Here is a 24,757-nt window from a genome sequence, read left to right as displayed (position 1 = left end):
CACTGAAGACAAATGGGTGCAATGTGGCTGACCCTGAAGTTTTAACACCCATTTAAGGGCACCAGAAATGAGTGCGGAATGACACAGTAGAGTGTGATTATAAGAACAAAAATAAACCTAGAACAATACAAACTGATGAGAGGGTTTTGAAAGAACGATTGCAAAACCCAGGAATGAGTCAGCAGTGGAATGTTTTCATCACTGCAAAATAGTGAGGAGATTCCCAAGCCAGTAAAAACAGCCCGTTCTGTTGCAGTCGCAAGACAAATGCAGCATTCCAGCGCAAAAGGCACAATTTACAATGCTTCTCTAGAACTGGACAGATGTCTGTGGGAACAAAATAAGTCCTGTCTGCTGTCCCACGATGCACTGCTTGCTTGGCTGCACCCTCACTTTCTGACAGGTCATGTGTGGCTTGTTCACCACAGGGGCTGGAGCTTTACCTCGGAGCCCGGCTGCTTTGGCTAAGAGAAAAATGACATCTGTATGTGTCCTAAAGCTCAGAGCGGTGCCAAGAAAGTAGACTCAACAGAATCCAGCCTGAATACAGAGGCTGCATTCCACAGCGATGAGCAGAGGGGCTTTTAAGAGGACCAAAAGACAAAGAGAGAGTCTTTGTGTGTTTAAACTGTAAGGCAGGGGAGGAAAACAAGGTCAGTCATTTATTTTAGAAAGTCTTAACAACTGCAGAGGTAAGCACGAGAGCTCCTTTCAAGGGACAGTTTGCTCAGAAGTGAAAATCGACGCACTCTTGTTGATGTTCCAAACCCGCATGCTGTTATTCTTTCTCTGAAAAGCGATCAGAGATGTATTGAATAATTTCCAACTCACTGTTTTCCATAAACACACAGATTTGTGGGATGAGCGGAGCATATTTCAGTCATTATTCACTCGAGTTAAATACATTACTTCATTAGAAAGTGACTTATATTTCAACCTATTAATCATGGACATTTAGTGGATGAAATAATAATATACATGCAGTATTATTGAATAATAGTACAAAGAAAGTTTACTTTTATATCAAAGATGCAGTAAATTGATTTAAAAAAAGACAAAATATAACAACAAAAAGTTGTACTTTTTAACTATTGAACTTTTTTAATTCAACAAAGTATGATCCTAAGGGTTTTCACAGAACTGTTTTCAACACTGATACTAATAAGAAAGTATGAGATGCAGTAAATTATCTTATCAGAATGATTTCTGAAAGTTTATGTTTAGCTTTTCACTAATGCAATGTTAGCTGTCATAGTATATGTCATGCACTAACTGACAAAAGTCTTTTCGCCTATCCAAGTTTTAGGAACAACAAATAATAACGTGACTTCTAGTTGATCATTTGGTATCAGAAGTGGCTTATATAAGGGCAAAGGCCTCTAGATTACGCTTATTATACCAAAATAAAATATGATCATGCCTTGATTTTTAATTATTTAATTAGGACAGTAAGGTCTGACTTTGCTTTGACAAAAGTCTTGTCACTTAACAGAAATAATGTACAGCATAGACTATAAAGCCATGGTGCAGTGGAAAAATAATTAATATTGTGTATGACTCCCATAAGCTTGGAGGACTGCATCCATACATCTCTGCAACGACTGAAATAACTTATTAATAAAGTCATCTGGAATGGCAAAGAAAGCGTTCTTGCAGGACTCCCAGACTTCATCAAGATTCTTTGTATTAATCTTTAATGCCTCCTCCATCTTACCCCAGATATGCTCAATATTGTTCATGTCTGGTGACTGGGCTGGCCAATCCTGGAGCACTTTGAACTTCTTTGCTTGCAGGAACTTTGATGTGAAGGCTGAAGTATGAGAGGAGCACTGTCCTGCTGCAGAATTTGCCCTCTCCTGTGGTTTGTAATGTAATGGGCAGCAAAAATGTCTTGATACCTCAGACTTTTGATGTTGCCATCCTCTTTGCAGATCTCTTGCATGCCCCCATACTAAATGTAACCCCAAACAGTGATTTTTTCTTCACCAAACTTGACTGATTTCTGTGAGAATCTTGGGTCCATGCGGGTTCCAATAGGTCTTCTGCAATATTTGTAATGACAACAAGACTTTTGTTGTGTACTGCAGTAAAACAATTGACAATTCCACACCACCATGCACACTAAATCCACAGACCACTTTTGCACATCCTGTCAGGTTTGGTTCCTCCAATACCAGTCCCGATATGAATACAAAGATTGATCATAAACCACTGGGTGACTACCAACCACTATATTAAGTGCTTTTCTTCAATTTAACAAATTCTGTTCTCTGGTGTTACACGATTGGCCAGCATCTGCGCTAGTATATTTGCATAATTGCTGATTGCTGATACCTGCACGGACTCAAAATTCAGTCAGAAATGTTTGATGTCACTCTACTCAAAGTAAATGAGAAGTGTTATCGTAGACGCCCTGTTTGAATTGGGTGTTAATACTGTATTGATGACACTGAACATTAAAATGCATCCAAATAATTGTAATACATATATAATAATATATGTATTACAATTGTAATTGTAATACAAATAACTGTAATACAGTACTTCCCAATATAAATGTTCCTACTGTATTTTTAATCAAATAGAGACAGCATATTACATTTTGAATTCACAATATTGTTTCAGCATCGATATAGTAATATGCAATGTTGAGTTGGGATTATAGCTGATCAGCACAACAGTTGAGAATACATGAGATTTGTGGAGTCTAGAATAAAATATCGCCACAACAGATTGAAACTTTTTTCTTTTACATGTGTTTTAAAGGCATTTTAGAAGAGTTTAAAGCATTTAGTCACATTTTATTGAAGAATAATTTTACTGAATTAATCCAACTAAGACTATACTGTGTTGTTTTACATTACACAATTTCTGTCCCAGAATACTGTTTGACTCTACAGAAAACCGCAAAGCACTGTTTATTTAACTTTTTCATTGCTCTATTGGAATTATTCTGGCTAGTAATTTTCTTTCTTATATTTTTACACATGATTTACACCCTTACAAACTCACCCCTATCAATCTAAACGTATGATCTGTTGGAACTGTACTCATATCACAGAAAAACTAAATATCAAAATGTCAGATAATTTCGACATCATGCAGCCCTATTTTGAATTTAATATTTCAAACACTGGCCTACCATGAAGACAGAACTTTTTTTTCTGGGTGAACTGTTCCTTTACGAGCGGATTTCTTATAAACTAATAACTTATTCTGCTCATTACATGCCAAAATGATCTCAAACAGAGGCCAAAAGCAGCTGTGATGAGAACAAAAGCTCTGTGATTTTTATTAAAGGAAGCTTTATTAAAAGAGGTCACGAGGACACCCAAGAGTTTCGAAGACTTTCAACACAGCCTAGCTAATTTCCCACAAGAACTGGCAGTAAGGCGCCATGTTCAATTTCAACACTGCCTAATGTCATTAGAGGGGATGAAGTGGATTGGACCGGACCGACAAAGACAATTACGGTATGTAAAACAGCAGGGGTGTTTGAGTGGCAACTAGCAGCAAACCAACCGACTGAAAAAACTCTGGGCTAAACCATGCGTATGACTCTGAAATAAACACAGGGTGTCATTTGCAATAAACAGTGTGAAGCAGACACATAACAAGACCGAGTAAATTGTTCGGTGGACCATGCGTGAACTCATAGTGTAATAAACCATATGCTGCGTGTCTTTTAAGAGGAGCTTAAATTATGACGACGGCTGAGAAAGCGTCTCATGAAGAGCATTCCAGATCGACTACAGCAGCTCAGGGACAGTCTGCTGGAGTGTAGAAGTGCTGTACAGTCGCTTCTGGCAGACATCTGCACATTGTCCTTCACAGTGGGACAGGCGAGGACGCAGACCAGTCATTGTGTTTGAGACTAATTCAGCAGACACCACTGCCACCTAGACAGACATCTTGACCACCAACGCTATCAAATTAAGTGGTGTTGTCACTGTACCAAACTTTCAGTAGTCAGCAACAATATGAAAAAAATTACTTCTAACCAATTTAGATAACACAGCCTTACTATCCTGACTATTTTATGGTATTGTAGTCTTTATTTTTAGTATTATTTATCTAATTATCTAGTAAATAAAATGTAAAGTTGAAGTCAGAATTATTAGCCCCCCTTTGATTTTTTTTCTTTTTAAATATTAAAATGATGTTTAACAGAGCAAGGAAATGTTCAGAGTATGTCTGATAATACTTTTTCATTTTATTTCGGCTAAAATAAAAGCAGTTTTTAATTTTTCAAACACAATTTTAAGGCCAATATTATTAGCCCCATCAGGCACGTGCACACATAGGGCTCAACAGTGCACATGGCCTTTTTAGTCTTGGATAGAAAGTGCCCTTCCGAAATGATCTGAAGTGCCCCCGCTCCACTCCCATGAATTGAATTGAAGTGAATGAGACCGGAAGTCTCGAGCTAAAAAGATTCAAATGGCTGCGCCCACTCGTCGGCAAAGAATAAGGTGAACACAATGACTTGCCTAAATACCCTAACTTAGTCAACCTAATTAACCTAGTAAAGCCTTTAAATGTTGAGGAATATTTTCAGTACTTTGTTGAATCTACGCCATGAAGGATTAAGGCAGTTCTGAAGGCAAAAGGGGGTCCAACCCGTTACTAGTAAGGTGTACCTAATAAAGTGGCTGGCAAGTTTATGTATACATGTGCATATGTCTATGTGGTTGTGAGTGCATATTTTGCAAAAAACTTAAAATAAATTGTACAAATACAATCAACAACATTAAATAAAATAGTGTATTTCTCCACTGTTTTTGATTGTAATTATTTTCCTCACTGAAGCTGTTGAGTACCATGATACACTACCTTGTTTCAAATAAAAGTTGTGATTCACCTCATAGCTGCTTAGTTTGGTTCATGTTGACAAAGACTTTTTCAAAAATTCTATGGCAAAAATGAATGCAAAAAATTCAGCACCCTTACAAAATTTGCCAGGCATTAATCACATTATCATAATAATATTTCAGTGCTAACTAAATTTAAGTGCCACTCTGTTCTCAAACTCAATAAACATGTTTGTAATTGACTGAAGCAAAACTTCTGACAGCAATAAGTGCATTAACATGATACTCAGGAGAACTAGTACCACAAAAAAGGTATCCTTACATTTGAATGTACTGTACTAACTTTCCTGACACAACTAAAAGAACACACAAACCTGTTAAACTCATAGATGTCCTCGATGTTGCAGAAGAGGGTGCTGACCTCTTCGGGTTTGAGCGGCAAGTCGCCACAGTCAATAATGCAGCCAAGATAGTCCTGAGAGAGAGAAACAGAGAGATTGAGCATCAATGACCTCACTGAAATCATTACCAGCATTTTCACACTTGCATTTATTTTGCTTTGTTAGTGATTCAGAAACCCCTTGTGAGGCCTGTGAAGTTAGTGAAACACCTCGACTCCATCACTTTTTCCATAGTAAACACTGAGCTGATTCATAATTCATCGACTAAATAGAGGCTTTAAACGAGACCTTCGCAGCAGGACGTGACTCTCACCCCCAAATGATCTCTTGACACTAAAAATCGCTGTAACGTAATTACTGTGAACGCCACACTTGAGCCTCTCAATGATCTTCAGTGTAAACATACAAAGCGGGACAGGAAAGAAAAGCATGCAGCCTAATACGGTGGTTAAAAGGAGCCTCTTTAAAAATATTTATCTTTTCTCTCTCTGCTCTTTCACCTCTGACCCTGAAAAAAGTCATAATCTGCTCTCATGAGAAAAGCATCTCATCATCATGCCATGTAAAATACTGGCTGGTTCTAGCCTCCTGCTGAGGAGCGCAGAAGCAGGGGGTCTCCGGATTGTCTGAAGTTTGGAGTGGTATAGGGTGGTTTCACTGGGTTAAAGTTTAAGTGAGATCTGGGTCACAAGGAGACACTTAAATTGGAAGTGAACTGGGATAAAAACAAACAAAAAAAAAAATCAAAAAGTCGTTGTTTTAAAAGCCAAAAGACAAAATAACAAATGAGGCAAAAAAATGAGGATATGGGAATATGTGTTACCTTTTTTTGTTAATCAATTAAACTCAACACACTTGAAGCAATAATAGGTGCACAGAACAAAACAAATAAATAAAAAAATCACCATGTGAAAATGTGCAAAAGGGAACAAAACACACTATCTTGCACACTATCAGTACTTGCTCTAGGAATATTTTAGTATATATGACGTTTCTGTCCCATGACCTTCACCAGACATAAGACATTTATTTTTTTATTTTGAAAAAAAAAAAAAAAAAAAAAAAAAAAAATATATATATATATATATATATATATATATATATATATATATATATATATATATATATATATATATATATATATATATATATATATATATATATTCAAGCAAAGATGCATTACATTAAACATTGTCTTTTATTAGCCCATTTTGATAATTTTGTAAATCTTAATTTTGATACAGGTTTTGTATATTGTATATTATATGGGGCATAAGAAAAAGACATGTGTTTGGACACAAATCAGTTTCTTGACCACACTTCGTTATTATTGCTCATTTATTAATTTGCAGGAAATTACAACTGAATTTTGAAATAGTTTTGAAACAAATCTTTGTGCTAAACAAACTAAATTAAATATGTAGGCTAATGGATGTCTTCAGCAGACTGTATACAACACTGTTTCCTTACTTTATTAAAGTAAAGGAGTAAAGTAAAGACTCTTTACTCCTTTACTAAAGAGTAAAGAAAAGAAGAAAATAAAGAGGCCGAATGGAGGAGTCTCGTTCTTTGTCCTCATGATGGTCTGTTAAACTGTTTTCTTATCAGTGAAGCATTCAAGTTTTTTACCAACAAAGTCTGCCATGTAAATAGCAAATGTGCCATAGTGTGATGCAACTGACCCAAGAGAATGAGAGATGAGACTCTGATTGGTTTAATGCACATTATACTTAAAACACACCCATAACTCAATAAGAGAATAAGCACAACCCTGTCAGACCATGTGCCGGGGCGCAAATCATATTTTTCCATCCTTAAAATAGCAAAAGTGAATTCAAACATACCCTTAATGCTTTTGCACCATGCGCTTTAGACTTTGAGCTTAGGTTATTAAAATAGAGCTCATAGTCTTGTACTACTCAAATAAATACGTATGTTTTAGATCATTTTCCAAAATGACCTGATATTTCTTTCACAAATCACTGTACTAAGATTTTAAAAAAATTAATAATAACATTTCAGAAATAAAGTGTCTTTCTGTATATAAAAACTTACATCTGTATATAATAGCTTATTATTGAAACTTTAACTTAATTTTATTGTAATGGGGGTGGTACGATTGATCAGTGGTTAGTGCTGTCGCCTCAAAGCTAGAAGGTTGCTGGTTCGAGGCTTGGCCACTTGGCATTTCTGTGTGGAGGTTGTATGTTCTCCCTGTGTTGCGGTGGGTTCAAAGCTAAAAGAAAATGAGTGTAATGCTCCTGTACAGTATAATGTGCACCTTTTGTAAAGTTGATTTATAACAATAATTATTGTAAAAAGTGCTATACAAATAAACTTCAATTGAATTAAGTTCCTAGAATGATATACTTCCTATTTCTAATCATACATCTTCTAAAACAGGGGTCTCAAACTCGCGGCCCGCGGGCCATTTGCGGCCCTCAGTGCAATATTTTGTGGCCCGCGCCGACCGCTGTACACTGACAGAATCAGCGAGCGGGGAGAGAGAGCGCTCCCCGCTCCCCTGATTATATCCGTACACAGCGGTCACTGGCATTCCCCGCCCGCCGTGTAAACAAAGGGGCGAGGATGCCGGTGACGTCACCACGCACCCCGCCCTTTTGTTAGACGCTGTGACGGGCGGGAAGTGTGGAGGGGCGTTGTCGCGCGCGTTCTGATCAGCTGTGTTGTCGCACGTGTACTCAAGAGCGGTGTTATCGCGCGCCTACTGAAGGGCGGGACCGAGGGTGTGTCGCGTCGCGGGGGCAGTTTCTATGCAAAACTAAAGAGGGCATGTGCTCTGCACAGGTTGAGCCCTATGTGTGCACGTGCCTGCCCTGCATCTTATATATATTATAGGTAGATACGGACTGGTACAGACTGGAGTGGGGTGGGGATGTTTTATTTATACATATATACGCCTTTTTTTTAGGTGAGGGAATGGAAGTTTTGAGTGAGTTCCCCCACTTTTTTCCCTAGGACTTCAATAAGTCAAAGTACAGGTCTAGACTTAATGATGGTCATCTTCAAGCCATACTGAGGGTCTCAACTGCTTCCGCCCTAAAGCCAAATGTGGTTCAGATTTGTGAGAAGAAGCGCTGTCAAGTCTCTGGCAGTAAGAAGTAGGCAAAAGATGCCATGTTCAGAAGAACTGTTCATAATCTTCACTCAATGTTCTTTTAATGTTCAGGACACTTCATGTTCAGAAGAAATAATTAAAACTGTTAATAATGACATTTGAGGACTTTTTTTTGTGAAATCCCTTATGCGGCCCAGCCTCACCCAGACTTTGCCTCCTGCGGCCCCCAGGTAAATTGAGTTTGAGACCCCTGTTCTAAAAGGTGACTTCATTTATGGTAAAGGCCTCATCATAATTTCTTTTTAAAAAGAAAACATGAGATGAGTCTGAACTCTTTGGACACTTTGTAGTGAATCTGCCTTAAGCCACAAAAATGTGTGAGCTTAACTTGTGCTGAACCCAAAATGTCCCTTTAAAAAGATCTATAGTGCAGCTTAATAATTAGCTATCATTTATACTAAACCAACAACCCTGGGCGAGTGAGGCTTCCAGCTTGAAGTGGTTTTCTAACACTGTAATCATCATAATGCTGCTGTTATGAAGACACATTCTTGCCATAATCAGGAAAATGCATTCTGCATTCAATTAGAAAGTTAATCATATGTTACAACCTCGTTTGTGTCCGACAGAGGCCAAAAACCAAAATAGATGTGACGCAAATGGTCTCAGGAGTGGTCTGGTTCCTGGCTGTTGGGCTGGCAGAGTTAAACAGCATTATCTATCTATACTAAATCAGTCAGTTTATCAGTGCCTGGCCTCATTAATCCTTAATAAGCAAGCCTTGGGACCAAAACCAACAAACCAGCACAGACAAACAAATTCCACTAGACTGAAATGCATGAACTAACAGTTACAATCTCCAGAGAGAAACTATGAACACTGCAGCCAACAAAAGAAGGCCACCAGGCAAAACAAACAAAATAAAAGGACACTTCAAATTGAACCGTTACAATAAATAGTTACAAATAAACAAATATGAGTCCGGTGAGACTGTAAACCAGCTTTATGACAGGCTCTGTTTGTCATTGTGCAGCTTTCCCTGCATTCCTGGACTGTAAAACTTGGGGTCTTTTTCCTTCTTCTGTTTGTTTCCAGAGCCACAAGGCATCTGGGAAGGCAAACATGTTGAGGTGGGGGAAAATTGAGCCAGAAAATAAGGGACTGGCGCATTCAGCACCTTTACAAGGACAGGAGGAACTAGGACACTGTAATTACACTGATTTACACTCAGAATTCCCCCAAACAAATGGCACTTGTGATTGTGACACAGACGCGCTAAACTGGAGCACTACATGAAGATATGAGTGATGACACAGCTACTCAAAGGAGAGTGAAAATCCAGGAGGCGAGGGGGAAATCTGAGGATTACATTGTGAGTTATGGAAAGAGAGTGTGCAAGACGAGCGGGACCGGCCACAGACAAAAGATCCATAAGTTATGCGCACATTTTCTTGGCAGATGCCGGCTTTTCCAAATGACTTACTAGAGCGTACGTGAAGTGTGTTATGACAGGCAGTCTGGCAAAGAAGAAAAACATAAACGTTCACATATGAGATATGGAGCAGAACGAGAGAAAACACAGAGGAGAAAAGAAAAGGTTAGACAGATAGACCGACCGACAGGCAGGCAGACAGACAGACAGACGGACAGAAAGACAAATAGATAGACATAGATAGATAGATAGATAGATAGATAGATAGATGGATAGATGGATAGATGGATAGATGGATAGATGGATAGATAGATAGATAGATAGATAGATAGATAGATAGATAGATAGATAGATAGATAGATAGATAGATAGATAGATAGATAGATAGATAGCCACATAAAGAGATAGATGGATGAGTGGAGAAGAAAGAAAGAAAGAAAGAAAGAAAGAAAGAAAGAAAGAAAGAAAGAAAGAAAGAAAGAAAGAAAGAAAGAAAGAAAGAAAGAAAGAAAGAAAGAAAGAAAGAAAGAAAGAACTTGTTATCTCAGAGAGGAAGTTTGTGAAGGTGGCAGACAATAGAGAAAGAGAGAGCAGGAGTTGAACACACTCTCTGAGTCTTTGTCTGAGAAACTAGGTCAGTTTGGAGTTTGGAACAGGAGTTTCTCTCGTGAGCAGCCCCTCTCCATCTCCACTTGTGCCCCAGAATGGGGGCTACAGCCAAACCCCCCTCGTCCCCCAATTTCCTGTCCTATTTGGCTGAAATTCAGCTGAAACAAAAACGGGGAATCTCTCAGTCGCACTTCCCTAAGCTCACACTAACACACACACACACACTAACACACACACACACACACACACACACACACAATACAACTGAACCCACTGCACCTGAATGTCACCACACAACACAAACTAATAATAACCCACACAAACCACCAGCAAAACCCTGACACACAGCTCAGTCATGAGCTCATGATCATCTTGCTTCCAGAGAGCTTGACATCATTCTTTGTTACACTTTCTATCAAAACCAGACGGCTCTGACTAATAGAAGCTGAGCCCGACTGGGTTTAACTCCAATCAGACATCACACACTCGTATCCCAGAGTCAGCACAATGTCCCCGAAACCGTCCACCACTCAGCCTCCATTTTGAGACCGCAGATTGATAAAACAGCAGCATTCCTCACCGTGATCCGCATCTTTCAGCAACCAATTTATGGCTATTTGATCCGAAGGCATTTTTCATAACGCAGCACAAGCTCGCATGCCGTCTCTCTTTTTATTGGCTTGTGAAAAGCTCGACTTCAAATAAACCATCAGCAAAAGAGAAAAGGAGATACATTTCAGGCATTCCCTAACCTCCGGCTTATGTGCCCGTGAACTTCTGCAATCAATCAGTCACAGATACAAAGGATAACACACACACACATAGACACAAGCTTGAGGCACACCTGTTGATGGTCTGCATTGGCAACATTCCCATAAGTTCAAAGGCAGTGTAGAGTCTGCAGACCACAATCACAATGCCACAAATGATAGACCCTCTTACGTTTTGAAAAAAAAGGCCCCAAAATGTGATGAACTTAGAACTCTAACATACACAGATGGCTGGGGAACTACACACACACACACCACATGAACTACCACTACCAGGATTCATTGCAATAATCTCTCCTGCCTCAGTTGATGGTCATTTAGACATACACAGCTGTGGTTCATTCCCACTAATGACAGGGCTACATGTAGCAGTTTGTGTTCCACTCTTGTTGTTTTTTTGTTGCTCTTATGAAGCCCGTGTGTTTCTTGGTCTGTTACCTTGTCTTAGTTTTTGTTTTGTTCTGTTTTGTTTTGTTATAGTCTTTCATCAAATATATGTTAAATGCTGCATCTAGATCTGCACCCTGTTTTTCCTCATCTGCATTACATGACAATGCGTAACAGAACAACAGACCACTTTGGATCCAGTAACATTTATTGTTTATTTCCTGAGGCATTATGAAGCGTTCCATTGTACATTTTCTAAATGATAAAATACTGTAGTTATGCAAAATATGTTGTTATGTCATTCATCCAAGTCTGATCATTTATTTTTAACTTATTATCAAGCTTAAACCTTGAATACGAGACTTTTATAAGTTCTTGCGATTTAAAATAATGGAAGTCACATTTAAAAACTTGATTAATCTGAATTAATACTGAATCTTTACTTTATAAGGATATAAAATTGCATCCCATTTTATTAACGTAATTCTATGTACATTTCTTGAGAACGCCAAATATGTTGCAGGAGCAATGTTTTTTTTTTGCGAATCCACCAGAGGCCGCTGTGTATGCTTTTTTAGATCTCAAATTTTTTCACGAGTGCTATTCACGCCTGGTGTTCTTGCGTAAATTGACCAGAGGCCGCTGTCGACTGGCAGGCTAACTGACTGATCAACTGACCCACCCTCCTCCTTCCCTAATCCCAACCTATATTGTTTTCAAAAGCACTGATTGACCTGCCCACCACCTCCATAAACCCAACCGACAGTTTTAAAAAGCAACCCAGAAAAAGAAAAGCCCTCACCTGATTTTTACCACATTTTCAGATTTGACCACATTCTCACCCTGTTAATTACTTGTTTATTTTATTTTTTGGCTTCTGTTTTTGTCTAACCCGCTTTCTGGAACCCTTCTTTGCCAGAATCGAAACCCGTCATCATGGTCAACTCCTCTCTTCCTGTCCATCGACATATATAGCGAGCTAACTGGTCAAACTGGTAGCACAAAGGAAACTCATTCATACAGATAAGCGGTCAGCTGATAACACGAAAAGGAACAGCGTCATACCGCCCAGTAGCGTTCATTTTAAAGCCGAAATTCAGCCACACATGCTATTTTTCAGAATGAGCCTATGTTACAAAATTTATGTAAAATTTTTTTAAACTTACTTTAAGCAAATCTTTAAAATAACCAAATATATTTGCTTGAAAATGCAGTAAAAATATACATTTTTATCAGATATTATTTATTTAAAATACCTTGTCCATTTTTTATACATTTAAAAATCTATTTTATTCAAGTGATGCAAGGCTGAATTTTCTGCAACATAACTTCAATATATAATAATCTTTAAGAAATCATACAAAAAAAATGGAATTGCTCATCTTGTGGAGCCCATCATTAGAATATATGTCAAATAAAAGAATATATTGTCAAATATAAGTAAAAGAACAGCATTCATTTGAGGGTGTGCTCACAATAGGTACAGCTGCCTTTAACCGCGCTGAAGCGTGATTGTCCCACTAAACTCCTTTTCTATGTGGTAATTTTTATGATACCCGCCTTGTTCTTATCTTTGTTATTTTACTTACATGTTTTATGCTAAAATGTGAATATCCTATTGTAAGATTTGTTATGCCTTTGATTGGAAATGTTTAGCAAATACAATTAAAAATAGATAAATCACCCATAAATATCTTCTTAAAAAAAGGAAGAGAAGCGCTCTTGCTTGGCACAATGGAGATTGCTTTAGTTATATCATTTTAGCCGTTTCTGATGCAGTGACATGCAGTCAAATATTTGGGCGAACAGATCATTACGCTTATACATTATCATAAAAGTCCACGTGCTGCAGGTATTAGGAGGTTTGCTGAAGGTGCAGTGAGGGGTTTGCATCTTTAATAAACTATGACAGGTCGTGTTCATTGAGAAGTAAAATTATTCATAAATCTATATGAAACAGTCCCTTAAAAGTGATGTTGCGTCTTCAGTTTCGGGCTCAGACACGCTTCAGCAACACTACAAGTGTACCACGCCAAAGCCCAACCGAACCACACTCTGGCACATGTTTTCCAACCGTGCCAAGGCAGGCCAATGAACCGCGCATGAGCCTAATTCGGAGCTCTCACACTTGTCAAATGAACCGGGAAATGCGCCTGGCCATGGTTTGGATAGCACAATGAGAGTATGCCATTAAAAAAGATCTTTTGTAGAATTTCAAATTGGCTTAAATAGCTCAAACTGCTACCTTGGATTCATTTAATCCATCCCTGTTTATTAAAAGGAACAGTATTGTAGGATCTGCAAAAACTCCCCCTTACAGCCCCTTGAAATCAGTTAAAAAAGTTCTGAACCTGAAGGACAGGTGTGATTTACAGCTTCAAAGTAATGCTTTTTTCAATAAGAATAGGCTGTTAAGTGATTTTCAACTTGGAAACATCCGGAAGTGTGACTACCATTCAACTAATAAGAGATAAGGGAAGGGTAAAATCCTAGCATGTGCTTGTGAATGTCCATGACCCCTGCTGGAGGTCACAGTGGAGGTCTGATCTTCCAGCAACCTGTGCTTGGAAATAGGATATTTTGTGTTGAAAAGCATCCACAAAGAGTCTCTTATATTTACAGTACACTCAGATTTGTTTGTGTGTAACGTTTGAAATGCTGAGCAACAGCCTCATCATTGTCCTGGACCAGCGCTGTGCATGCGAAAAGCAGCGCAGAGATGCGTTTGAAGTGACAGTCTGAATTTATCTCCGCTTTCATCCAGTGCCATGACCTCCTCTGCTCTACCTGAATGTGTGATGAATGGCACAACAGAATCTCACAATGATCACATTTTAAATCGCCGCTGGCAAGAGGAGAGAGCTTGGCTTTCTCTTCTGTCGGTTATATTCAAAGTCCTGGATTAATTCGGGGTGGGCGACGGGTGAACAGAAATGACGGCTGAAATGCTGATCTGGATGAGTTTCCATGACTGAGCAATCCTAGAGCTCAAAGGAATTCAACACCACCTGGGTGGGTTTGGACCAGAAGAGATAATAGCATACGTACAGTACCATAGACTCTGTTTGCACTCAAAGTCATCCTATGCAAGTTCAACACTCAGATTTCTATGGAACAAAATCAATGGCAAAAGTATTGAAATAAAAAGCCTGTCGAATGTCAGCGCTAATAGCCTGGTGGTTAGTGAATCGACATAGCACCCAAGTGCTCGCGGTAACCCGAGTTCGATTTCTTTGCTGATCCTTCCCCTATCTTTGCTCCCCACACTTTCCTGTCAGTCAATCTCCACTGTCCTATCAATAAAGGTAAAAACAAACCTAAAAAAAAACTGTTGATTAGCACTAACTGAAAAAAATAATACATCGAATTAACAACTGCTTGCATTTTAATGACTTGAATTGCCGGGGTTTGTAATTTTAGGTCCTTCATTTTAACAACATAGCTGTTTATTTAAGATGGGAATATCTTAATTCAAAACACAATTTCAACACAATTCAAAACTCTGTGGCTGCATCAGAAACCGCAGACTTCCATACTATATAGTACGTTGAAATCAGTATGTGAGCCGAGTAGTATGTCCGAATTTATAGAATTTAAAAATCAATACGCGAGAAGTACCTGGGTGAGATTCTGAAGAGCGCATCCAATGCATGCTGCGCTATCCCATGATGCCCTGTGAGAGAATTCATGAATGGAAGTTAAGCAACGCAACTGACGCAGGTAGGTCACGTGACCATGACAAAATGGTGTACAAAATGTAGTGCGTCAGAATATACTGCTCACATTCATACTTAAGTATATTTCTAACGGTTGAGTAGTATGTTTAAATTCAAATGCAGTACCTAGTGAGTTGTAGGCGGTTTTGGATGCAGCCAATATTTCAACACCAAACACACTGACCACAATTAGCTCCGGTGGCCAATCAGAGCTCGATAACAGAATGCGAGACGCTCTACGAGGAGGTGAAGGATCGCTGGATCACCTCTTGAGATCTGAGGAATGAGGTTTACGTGATCCCCAGCTGGCTTTCATTACATCAGGGCAAATATAAATGTCAAAAACATCTTTCACTCATTTTAGGCCTACTTATTATCCTTTTATTAGCCTACTTATAATGTCCAAGACATTGATATTAATATCACATGCTACCTTTGTGCCGTTATTAGCTTTTTTCACTAAAATCTTTCATTGCTCCATCTACACCTGCTAGTGAAGTAGTAATCTGCAAGCTATTGAATTGAATCTGCTATCTGCAATCTATTGCTTTTCCTGCAGCTCCCGGATGTAATGTCGAATTTTAACAGTTGAATTTGAGCTACTGAATTTATGGAAGTGATTTTTTGAACTGAAATACAATGAGCTGAATATTGCTTTTTGAATATTATAATTAGTATTTTTAAACAGAACTGAATATTTTGGTAGTGAAATTTGGAAATTGAATATGAAGTACTGAATTTAAATGTGAAATTGTGTTTTGAATTGAAATATTCACCGCTTAAATAAACAGCTATGTTAAATTCCAGGACCTAAAATTACAAACCCAAGCAATTCAAGAATTTGGAATTTGTTTTGTTAAAGGTGTTTGCTAAATAATTCAATTTAAATTGTATGCGAATCTGTTATACACTGTTGCTAGATGCACCCTAAGATTTTTTGGGTGGTTTCTAGAGTGTTGTTAAGTACTTACTAAGCTGTTCTCTGAGGTTTCTACAACCTAATGCAAGTAGATACTCTCTAGTTCATTCATCTAGAGCAGAGATATGCAAAGTTTTTCATATGTAGGGCCAAAAACAGGGCCAAATAGAATTAAATGGGTATGAGTAAATAATGCAAGTTTTTTTAGGCTTGGTAACCTATCCAAGGTAAAGGAAATTAAGAACGACTACTGCATAACATTTATACCCATGAAGAAATTAAATACTGTATCTTACAAATTCCATTGTATGCACAAATGATTTTACAATATAAAACACAGTAGGAACAGAGTTCAGCATATCATCAACTTGGAATTATAAGGTTCTATCTGCGTTCTGAATGATTTTAAGATGTTGAGCTTCAAAGTTTTTGCATTCCATAGCTCCATAGCTAACAATAGGTGTGTAACATTTGCTTTTTTTAAATAAAAAAAGTCTTAAAATGTAAACAACTTATTAAAAAAACATCCCTTAATGTAAATAAGTTGTCATTTTTAAAAGAACATGTCAATAACTTAATTTTTACAAAAATGTCAGATAGAACCTTATAATTCCAAGGTGACGATATGTCTATCCCTTACCTCCACAATGCTCTTGAGGTCCCTCACATAGGCCTGTTCGGTCTCCAGTATCTCTAACGCCACCCTCTCCAGGCGAGTAAGTTTGGGCAGTGTTGTTGTGGAAGTGGAGAGGGCACCGGCTCCCGCCAGCAGGGAGAGAGGGGTGAGGTCCAGGCTGATATCAGAACCATTATGCTGTGGCCCAGGGTAGGCTGGCACTGCTCCGTAGGGGAGCGATGAGGACGAAGACGAAGAGTGTCCATCCTGCAGCGAGGCAGAGGAGGCAGAGGAGCTTAGACTAGCAGCACGGTCACTGTCAGAGCACACTGTGTTAACGGAGGTGCAGCTCCCGCGGGATGCGCCTCCTGAGGAGGCCATGCGGCTCACAATCCCACTCAGCGAGGACACAGAGGAGGGGCGCTTGGCAGCTGCAGAAGTAATAAACAGAAACAAGTTAGATTATATGGATGATCACTACACAATAAAGAAGGTCATCCATTCATTCATTTTCTTTTTGGCTTAGTCTCTTTATTAATCTGGGGTTGCTACAGCAAAATGAACCGCCAACTATTTCAGCATATGTTTTACGCAGCAGATGCCCTTTCGGCGGCAACCCATCACTGGGAAACATTCATACACACTCATTCACACACATTCACCATAGACAATTTAGCTTGGCTTGTTGGGGACTTGAAAGGGGAAACCAAAGCACCTGGAGTAAACCCACGCCAACATGGAGAGAACATGCAAACTCCACACAGAAACGCCAGCTGACTCAGCCGAAGCTCAAACCAGCAACCTTTTTGCTGTGAGGCGCGCGTGCCACCCACTGCACCACCGTGCAGCCTATACAGAAAGTCATTAAATGTAAAATAAATAAACAGTAAGAAAATCAAATATCACAATAATGTTGCTTTTAAATTTAACCTTAAGTTTCAGAAAATAGCTTACTAAAAGCATCTCAACTGTGCTCATACTTGTCTGTGTCTAGAAATAAATATATTATATATATTATCAGGCGGCGCGGAGTGCAGTGGGTAGAGCTGTCGCCTCAAAGCTTGAAAGTCGCTGGTTCGAGCCTCGGCTAGGTCAGTTGGCATTTCTGTGTGGAGTTTGCATGTTCTCCTTGTGTTGGCATGGGTTTCCTCTGGTCCTCTGGTTTCCCCCTAAAGTTCAAAGACATGCGATATAGGTGAATTGGGTAAGATAAATAGTTCGTAGTGTATGTGTGAATAGGAGTAAATGGGTGTTTCCCAGTGTTGGGTTGCAGCTGGAAGGGCATCCACTGTGTAAAACATTTGCTGGATAAGTTGGCGTTTCATTCCGCTTTGGCGATCCCAAATTAATAAAGGGACTAAGGCGAAAAGAAAATGAATGAATGAATGAATAATATAATATTACCAATATTAAAATATTGTTATTTTACATACTTCACTTTCCTAAATTTTAAGATCACAGCTTACTACTGTATCCTAACAGGAGTAAAACAGCAGTTTTAAGCTTATTTCATTATGTTTTGTAGATAAAGGTAATAGGCAAGAACCTTTCAGTCATAGCAAAAGAAGCTGATCATTCAACATCGGAGATATTCTATCTTATCTTTGCAAATGTAGAGTTCAGATGCTAAGTGTCATTAAAAATTTAAATTCATGTCATTGAAATTTTTTTTAAGAAAAGGTTTCGCATTTGTATCTTCAAATGTACTGTAACTAACTCATTAAAGGCTCAAAAAAGATGGTCGTCCTCAAAAAAAAAAAAACCCCAACAACAAATAAAATGAGAACAGAATAATGCATTGCATCTCAATCGGCAAACAGCACAGCACTGCAGCTGGAATTGTTTGCTGTACCAGGAGTTAAGCCTCTTTAGCTGGGTTCACAACAAAAGCAAAATAAGGTTTTGCAGTTGCAGATTACATACAAGGTGCATGTGTGTAAACAGAAGTGAATTTCCAGCGGGTGGCTAGAATGATACAGAATGACAAGCATGTTTGCCCCAATCTTGTAGGATTAATTTCAATTGCATTTGTCATGCAAGAGCAAATAAGTCAACTTTTGTTGCATTTGGATTGAACTCAACATTATAGCCTACAGATACATGGCATACTGTACGTACAAGATATAGGAGTGAATGCAAATGTTGATCAGGTGCTACTTTTGCATCATTCTTTTTCTTCTTTCCTGTTTTTATGGCTCAATCAGTCAGCAATTTCTGTGCAGGACAATGAGCCATCTCACACACCAAATTGGGTCAAGCAGATCAGGACTGTGGGATAGCCATTTCATCATTTCAAAGTGAAGTAAGACCTCACCAGAGCAGTGTGAAAGACTAGTAATTATACAGATAAGACTTCTTAAGGACAAAGACAAACTGTGAGTGCTTGCAAAGTGTTTCCTGCAAATATTTTCCTTCCTGCCTCAAAGGTGTGACTCTGCAAAACTACAACACGCTAGTTTGCAGCAAAGCCACAGCGGCTGTCAATCGAACAGTGCCGTACACACCCCGTATAGACAGGAAACTAAAATCACAACTTCCTGACTGCAATTTGCTGGACGATTAAGCCTGAGAACACAGAAGTCATTCAATCAGCCGTGCCCTCAGACGACCAGAACATCTAAAACAAAACAGCAGCAGCGTTCTGCCTAAAGAGCCGTATCAAAGCCGAACACAACAGTCTGGTCGTCAAGGCAAGCGAACACCGGCCGGTACAGAGCACTGTGAGGACGGGCATTGTTTCAACACTCAATGCTGAGCTGTGCTCGTCACAATGGTGGCCCAGTTACAGAGCTGAGATGAACAATCCTCCATTTCCTTTGACATCGCAGGCAGGGCGACGCAGTCAACTGTTACTCTCTGCGCTCGCTTCCTCGCCAAGTCTGCCTTTCATCCATCAAATTTTCTTCTGAGCGATAGCTGGAACCACTCGCAGCCTTTTCTCCATTCATACACACAACTTCTGTAATATTGATTGCTTGAAATGTGATTTAAACACACTCATAAAGACCATGAAAGCATGTGTTTATCTTCTGCTGGCCACAGTCCAAGATCAGCACCACAGTGGCGGCAGTCGCACATTAAAAAAAAGGAGGAAAAATGTTTTGTGAAATCATCTACAGCCAGCCATACTTTGCTTTCCGATCTCGAGATCAGCTGTGCTGGGTGCAGGAGCACGTTCAAAGAGCAGCATAAATTCATCCAGACAGATGCATGAAGTGTGACAATGTAAACCCAGAGCATCCTCTGGAACGAAAGCAAACAGGCAGCGATCTCCATCACTACTTGGGCATGAAGACGGAAACCTTCATGTGGCACAGAAGAACCACATGCAGGGGAGTGTTTCACCCTAAACCTCATCCCAATGGATTTTCTTATCCCCGTCATTAAGTTTAAAGAGCACACTGAACGAATTAGAGTTGATAAATTGCTCGGGATGTCCAACAAAACTGAAGCATCTCTAGATTAAGCCGATGAATGTGTGCATGAGCCAACACACATATTCTGTTCTTCGTAATTATATGATTCTAAATGGAAAAGAGAATAATTGTGCAGCTGTTTCAGAGATCTGAAATAATACATTAGAGCTCATTTCCTTGCGAAATTTTCATAATGACATAAGAAAATAATGTAAAAGACACCTTAAAATGATCTTAATTGTGATAAATTATTAGTCAGGGATACATCTACCGTTATAAGTTCCAGTAATTGTGGTGTTTCTGTCAGAAATCTAATGTGCACGCTCAGCTCTTTTCTTTAGCCCTAACAAGGCTCGGCTAACAGAGAAACAGGCCTGTTTTGTAGATTACGGAGGTCTGTAGAGAACGTTTGTCCAGATGAGCGAAAGCCAAGAGACAGATATCACATACCTGATCCGCAATACGCTGCAGCACTGCTGGGAATTGTGTCGTCTCGCTGGTGGCTAATTTTGAGCAATTTCCTACAACAGACATCAGGTCTCCTATGATTTCTGAACTGAATCTTATTCCAGCAGAAACCGAACAACTGTAGACCTCATCAGTCGTAAAGCTGACAGGAATCACGCACCGTATCTGATGTGTGCAAAAGATGCAAGCGAGTTGTTCGTATGCACACACTTCTCTCTTACAGAAGGATATCCTGTCTAGGTGTGTATTAGTGTGCAAGCCGCAAAACCAAGTCAGTTTTTTTCTTGCCGGGAAATACTGTAGAGCCCTTCTGTATTTAAAACCAAGACAACAACACAAGAAACCTCCAAATAAGTGTGTATTAAGTTTGAAAGCTGAAAGAAAGAAAGAAAGAAAGAAAGAAAGAAAGAAAGAAAGAAAGAAAGAAAGAAAGAAAGAAAGAAAGAAAGAAAGAAAGAAAAAGGATCAGTTCACCCAAAAATGAAAATTCAGTCATATTTACTCATCCTTCACTTGTTCAAATATTTGAGTTTGTTATGTTGAACACAACATATGATATTTTGAAGAAAGCTAGAAACCTGTAACTCTTGATATCAATGAAAACAATACTATGGATGTCAATGGTTACAGGTTTCCAGCTTTCTTTTTGTGTTCAAAATAATAAAGAAACATATACAGTAAAGGTTTAGAATCACTGAGGGTAAGTCCATTTTCATTTTTTGTGAAGTATCAATAAATGTATACAATCCAGGTGAATTCCTTTTTGTAAAGGACCATTTAAATTTGTTTGGTATTATGTATGTAATGTATGTATGCATGTATGCATTCTTTATAAAATATAAACCTGGTCATATGTATGAGATTTACCCATTTCCTCACTCAGAATACCTGTTCAACATAACATATTTCTTAAATAGGAATGTTGATGACATCAACAAGATAAACAGAAATAATTTATGGGGAAGAAGCTGACCTCCCATATCTTGGTACTCTTACAACGGAAAGCTCAAGATTGATGACACCACAAAGGTCACCCCTGCTAAATATACACATATCTAGTATGGGGTCAGTTTTTTTTTTTTTAAATAAATACTTTTAATACAACTAGATTGCATCAATTTTATCAAAACTAAAAGATTATTATCTAAAATTCAGGAAACAATTTGATTTTAAATTCAAATAGAAAAAGAAATAGTAATACATTTCAATAATATTTTGCAATATTATTATGTTATTGCATTTTTAAAAACAAATGCAGCCTTGTTATCTTTCAAAATTATTTAAAAAAATCTTCATCCAAACTTTATTGTGAATGATGTACTGTACATATGGGTCATGCATGAAAACAACAAAAGGCTAAATATTTGCTGATGTTGTTTGTTTGTGTTTTTGTGACAGAATGTATTCAGTTTTATTTAGCATTTGTTTCTTTCTTTAAATTTAATTATGTATTTATTTTTCTGTAAGTCAAAAATAATGACCAAAATGCATTTTAACATGATTTTCAGTAGACACTAAAATGTCAAAATAGTTTAACCAAAAACTCTTGTCAATATTAAAGGCGTAGTTTACCCAAAAATGAACATTTTGTCATCATTTACTCACCCTCCATTTGTTCCAAACCTTTTAGAGATCCTTTCTGTTGACCACAAAATAAGAAATTTTGAAGAAAGTTGAAAACCTGTAACCATCGACTTCCATAGAACATGTTTTTCCAACTACAGGAGTCAGTGGTTCCAGGTTTTCAGGTTTCTTTAAAATATATTATTTTGTGTTAAACAGAATACAGAAACTCATATTGATTTGGAGATACTCGAGTGTGCATAAATAGTAAGTAAATTTAGATTTTTGTGTAAACAATCCCTTTATTACACAATAACATATATTTAATTAGTTTTTTTAAAAGTCAAAATCAATCAAGCAATTAATATTTACCTCATGATTCTATCTGTTTTGTAGTCTTGGCATTGAATGTTGTCAAAGTTAATATAGTTCAATGGGTCACCCAAAAATAACTTTTACTCCTCATTTGCACACCCTTAACCTATTTGCTCAGTTTCTTTCACCTGTTGAGGTTAAAAGATAATATTTTGAAACTGATTAACCCATTGACATCCATAGTCAAACTAATTAAGTACTGCTGAACGCAATGGATACCAGTGGTTTCCAACATTCTTCAAAATATCTTCATTGTGTTTTTTGGGGGGTTAAAAATCTCTTAAAGTGCCTAAACATGAGCACAACATATTACTAAAAGTCTGATATGCCCCTGTATTTGTAGAAATGACAACCCCAACCCTTAGAAGAGTTCAGAAGCTGCTGCGTAACAGCGATGACTCACAGAGTAAGAGTGTGAGGGAATCTGAGCTCAACAAGTGAGTGTTTATCTACATAAGTGTATGTGGGTGCTCGAGCTTCCTGTGTGCTGCTGTGCCAGTCTGCACCTGACGCTGAAACCAAACATAGGCACTTCCTTCTAGAGGTGCTATACTAGCTCAACAGAGCCCAGCCACATGGTTGCCAAGTAACTCTCCTACTTTTACCCACTTGCCATGGGTTGTTTTTATTTTTTGGTAACCCTGTTCAGTCATCACATGCCAACAGAGCTCAGTACTACAAAATCCAGGACCTTTGTTTTTTTTAGGGTTTGACTGTACAGCTGTGAACAAATGTTAAAATATTAAGAAAAAATATTAAGAAAGCACTTGAAAATTTTGTGGATTTATTACTCTAGGTAGGCCTATGGGTTTGAGTAAAACATTATTATTTATTTTATTCCATCTGATAACATTTTTCAGATTTCAAATAAACAAACACACAATTATTAAAATAACAACATTTTTGTGATAGAAAAAATAGATAATTCCTAAAAAATGACCTTTAAAATCCTGCTTAAATGCACAAGGACAATTTAATACAATCATATACACCAACGGTCAAAAGTTTAAATTCTTTTAATTATTCTGTTCATCAAGGTGGCATTTATTAAATCTAAATAACAATAACAACAATAATAATAATAATAATAATAATAATAATAATAACAATTAATATTAGAGTGTATTCTGAAGGATCGTGTGACTGAAGACTGGAGTAATGAAGCTGAAAATTTATCTTTAAAATCACCTGAATAAATAAGTAAATTAAATTTTAAACTACTTTTAAACAGTTATTTTATAGTGCAATAACATTTCACAATTTTACAACTCGTACTGTATTTTTGATTAAATAAATGCAGCCTTGGTGAGCAGGATAAGCTTTTTTAAAACATTTAAAACCTACTGACCCCAAACTTTTGACCGGCAGAGTATTCTTTGGGATTTGCTGGAATTGTGCAATTTCCTTCCCTTTTTTCTTTTCTCATCTTCTCCGTACTCCTCCTTTCATGTACACAATGTTATGTTATGCTAAATATGTCATAATTTAAATGTATGTCATTATTCCATATGTAAACCAAATGTTTTAAAAGGCAAAAAAATTCCAGCAAAAAAATATATTTCTTATTTAGTCAGTAGTTAAAACTACATTATTGCTATTGTGTTGTCTAAAATTAATATCAACAACACACCTTTTATTTTATGCATACACAAACCAACATTTAGAGCTTTCTGATTCAAAATAAAGATGAATCATCTTTTTGAATATGTTTATATTTGTTTGTAGACATCCATATCAATTTCAAAATCAAACAATATCTTCAGAGGGGTTAAGAAAGCAATATCACTTATGCTGCAGTCATGTTGGAGTTTGAGCGTGCAAAATTCTGTCGTATGAAACTGCAAAAAGGGGCAGCCGGGCAGGATTAAACAGAATGTTTAGACAAAAAAGTGAGCAATTGCTCTAGATCATTGGTGCTTAAAACCTTTTCTTATGAAGGGTCAAAAACCAAACTTGGGCCGAAGGTAAATATACCAAACTGCACTGTAAAAAGGGCAGGGTTCCACACATTTCATTCAAGTTGTTCCAACATAACTTGATTTAGTTGAAATATTTAAGTGGATTAAACATAAAACAATTAAGTTGTCCCAAAAAAAATCTGAAGAATGCTGTTGTTTGAGCTGATTTTACATAAGTAGGTCAACCAAGCAGTTTATTACAATAAAATAGCCAAGGGTAATCTTTTAGTTTATTTA

General features: G+C 37.8%; 2 protein-coding genes across 4 annotated transcripts in view; both read right to left on the bottom strand.

Moving 5' to 3' along the window:
* The window catches only part of LOC147833651 (uncharacterized), a 734,785-nt gene that overhangs the window by 455,383 nt on the left and 254,645 nt on the right, over positions 1 to 24,757 (bottom strand). The window lies entirely within an intron of this gene.
* plekhg2 (pleckstrin homology domain containing, family G (with RhoGef domain) member 2) overlaps positions 1 to 24,757 on the bottom strand; it is a 63,468-nt gene that overhangs the window by 21,226 nt on the left and 17,485 nt on the right. For 2 of the 3 annotated variants that reach the window (XM_087284086.1, XM_087284085.1), the window contains exons 3-4: positions 16,765 to 17,171; positions 5,186 to 5,286 (exon numbers count right to left, since the gene is read on the bottom strand). In XM_087284086.1, coding sequence (XP_087140212.1) covers positions 5,186 to 5,286; positions 16,765 to 17,171 — 508 coding nt within the window. Of the gene's footprint in view, positions 1 to 5,185; positions 5,287 to 16,764; positions 17,172 to 20,606; positions 20,857 to 24,757 lie in introns of those variants that run through there. The other variant, XM_087284087.1, reaches the window with a different exon arrangement.

The sequence above is a fragment of the Danio rerio genome, chromosome 15 (genome assembly GCF_052040795.2).
Source record: "Danio rerio strain M-AB ecotype USA chromosome 15, GRCz13ab, whole genome shotgun sequence".
In the NCBI taxonomy this organism is placed as follows: Eukaryota; Metazoa; Chordata; class Actinopteri; order Cypriniformes; family Danionidae; genus Danio; species Danio rerio.
The sequence above is the reverse complement of the archived record's forward strand: the minus strand, read 5'-3'. Positions and strand labels throughout refer to the sequence as shown.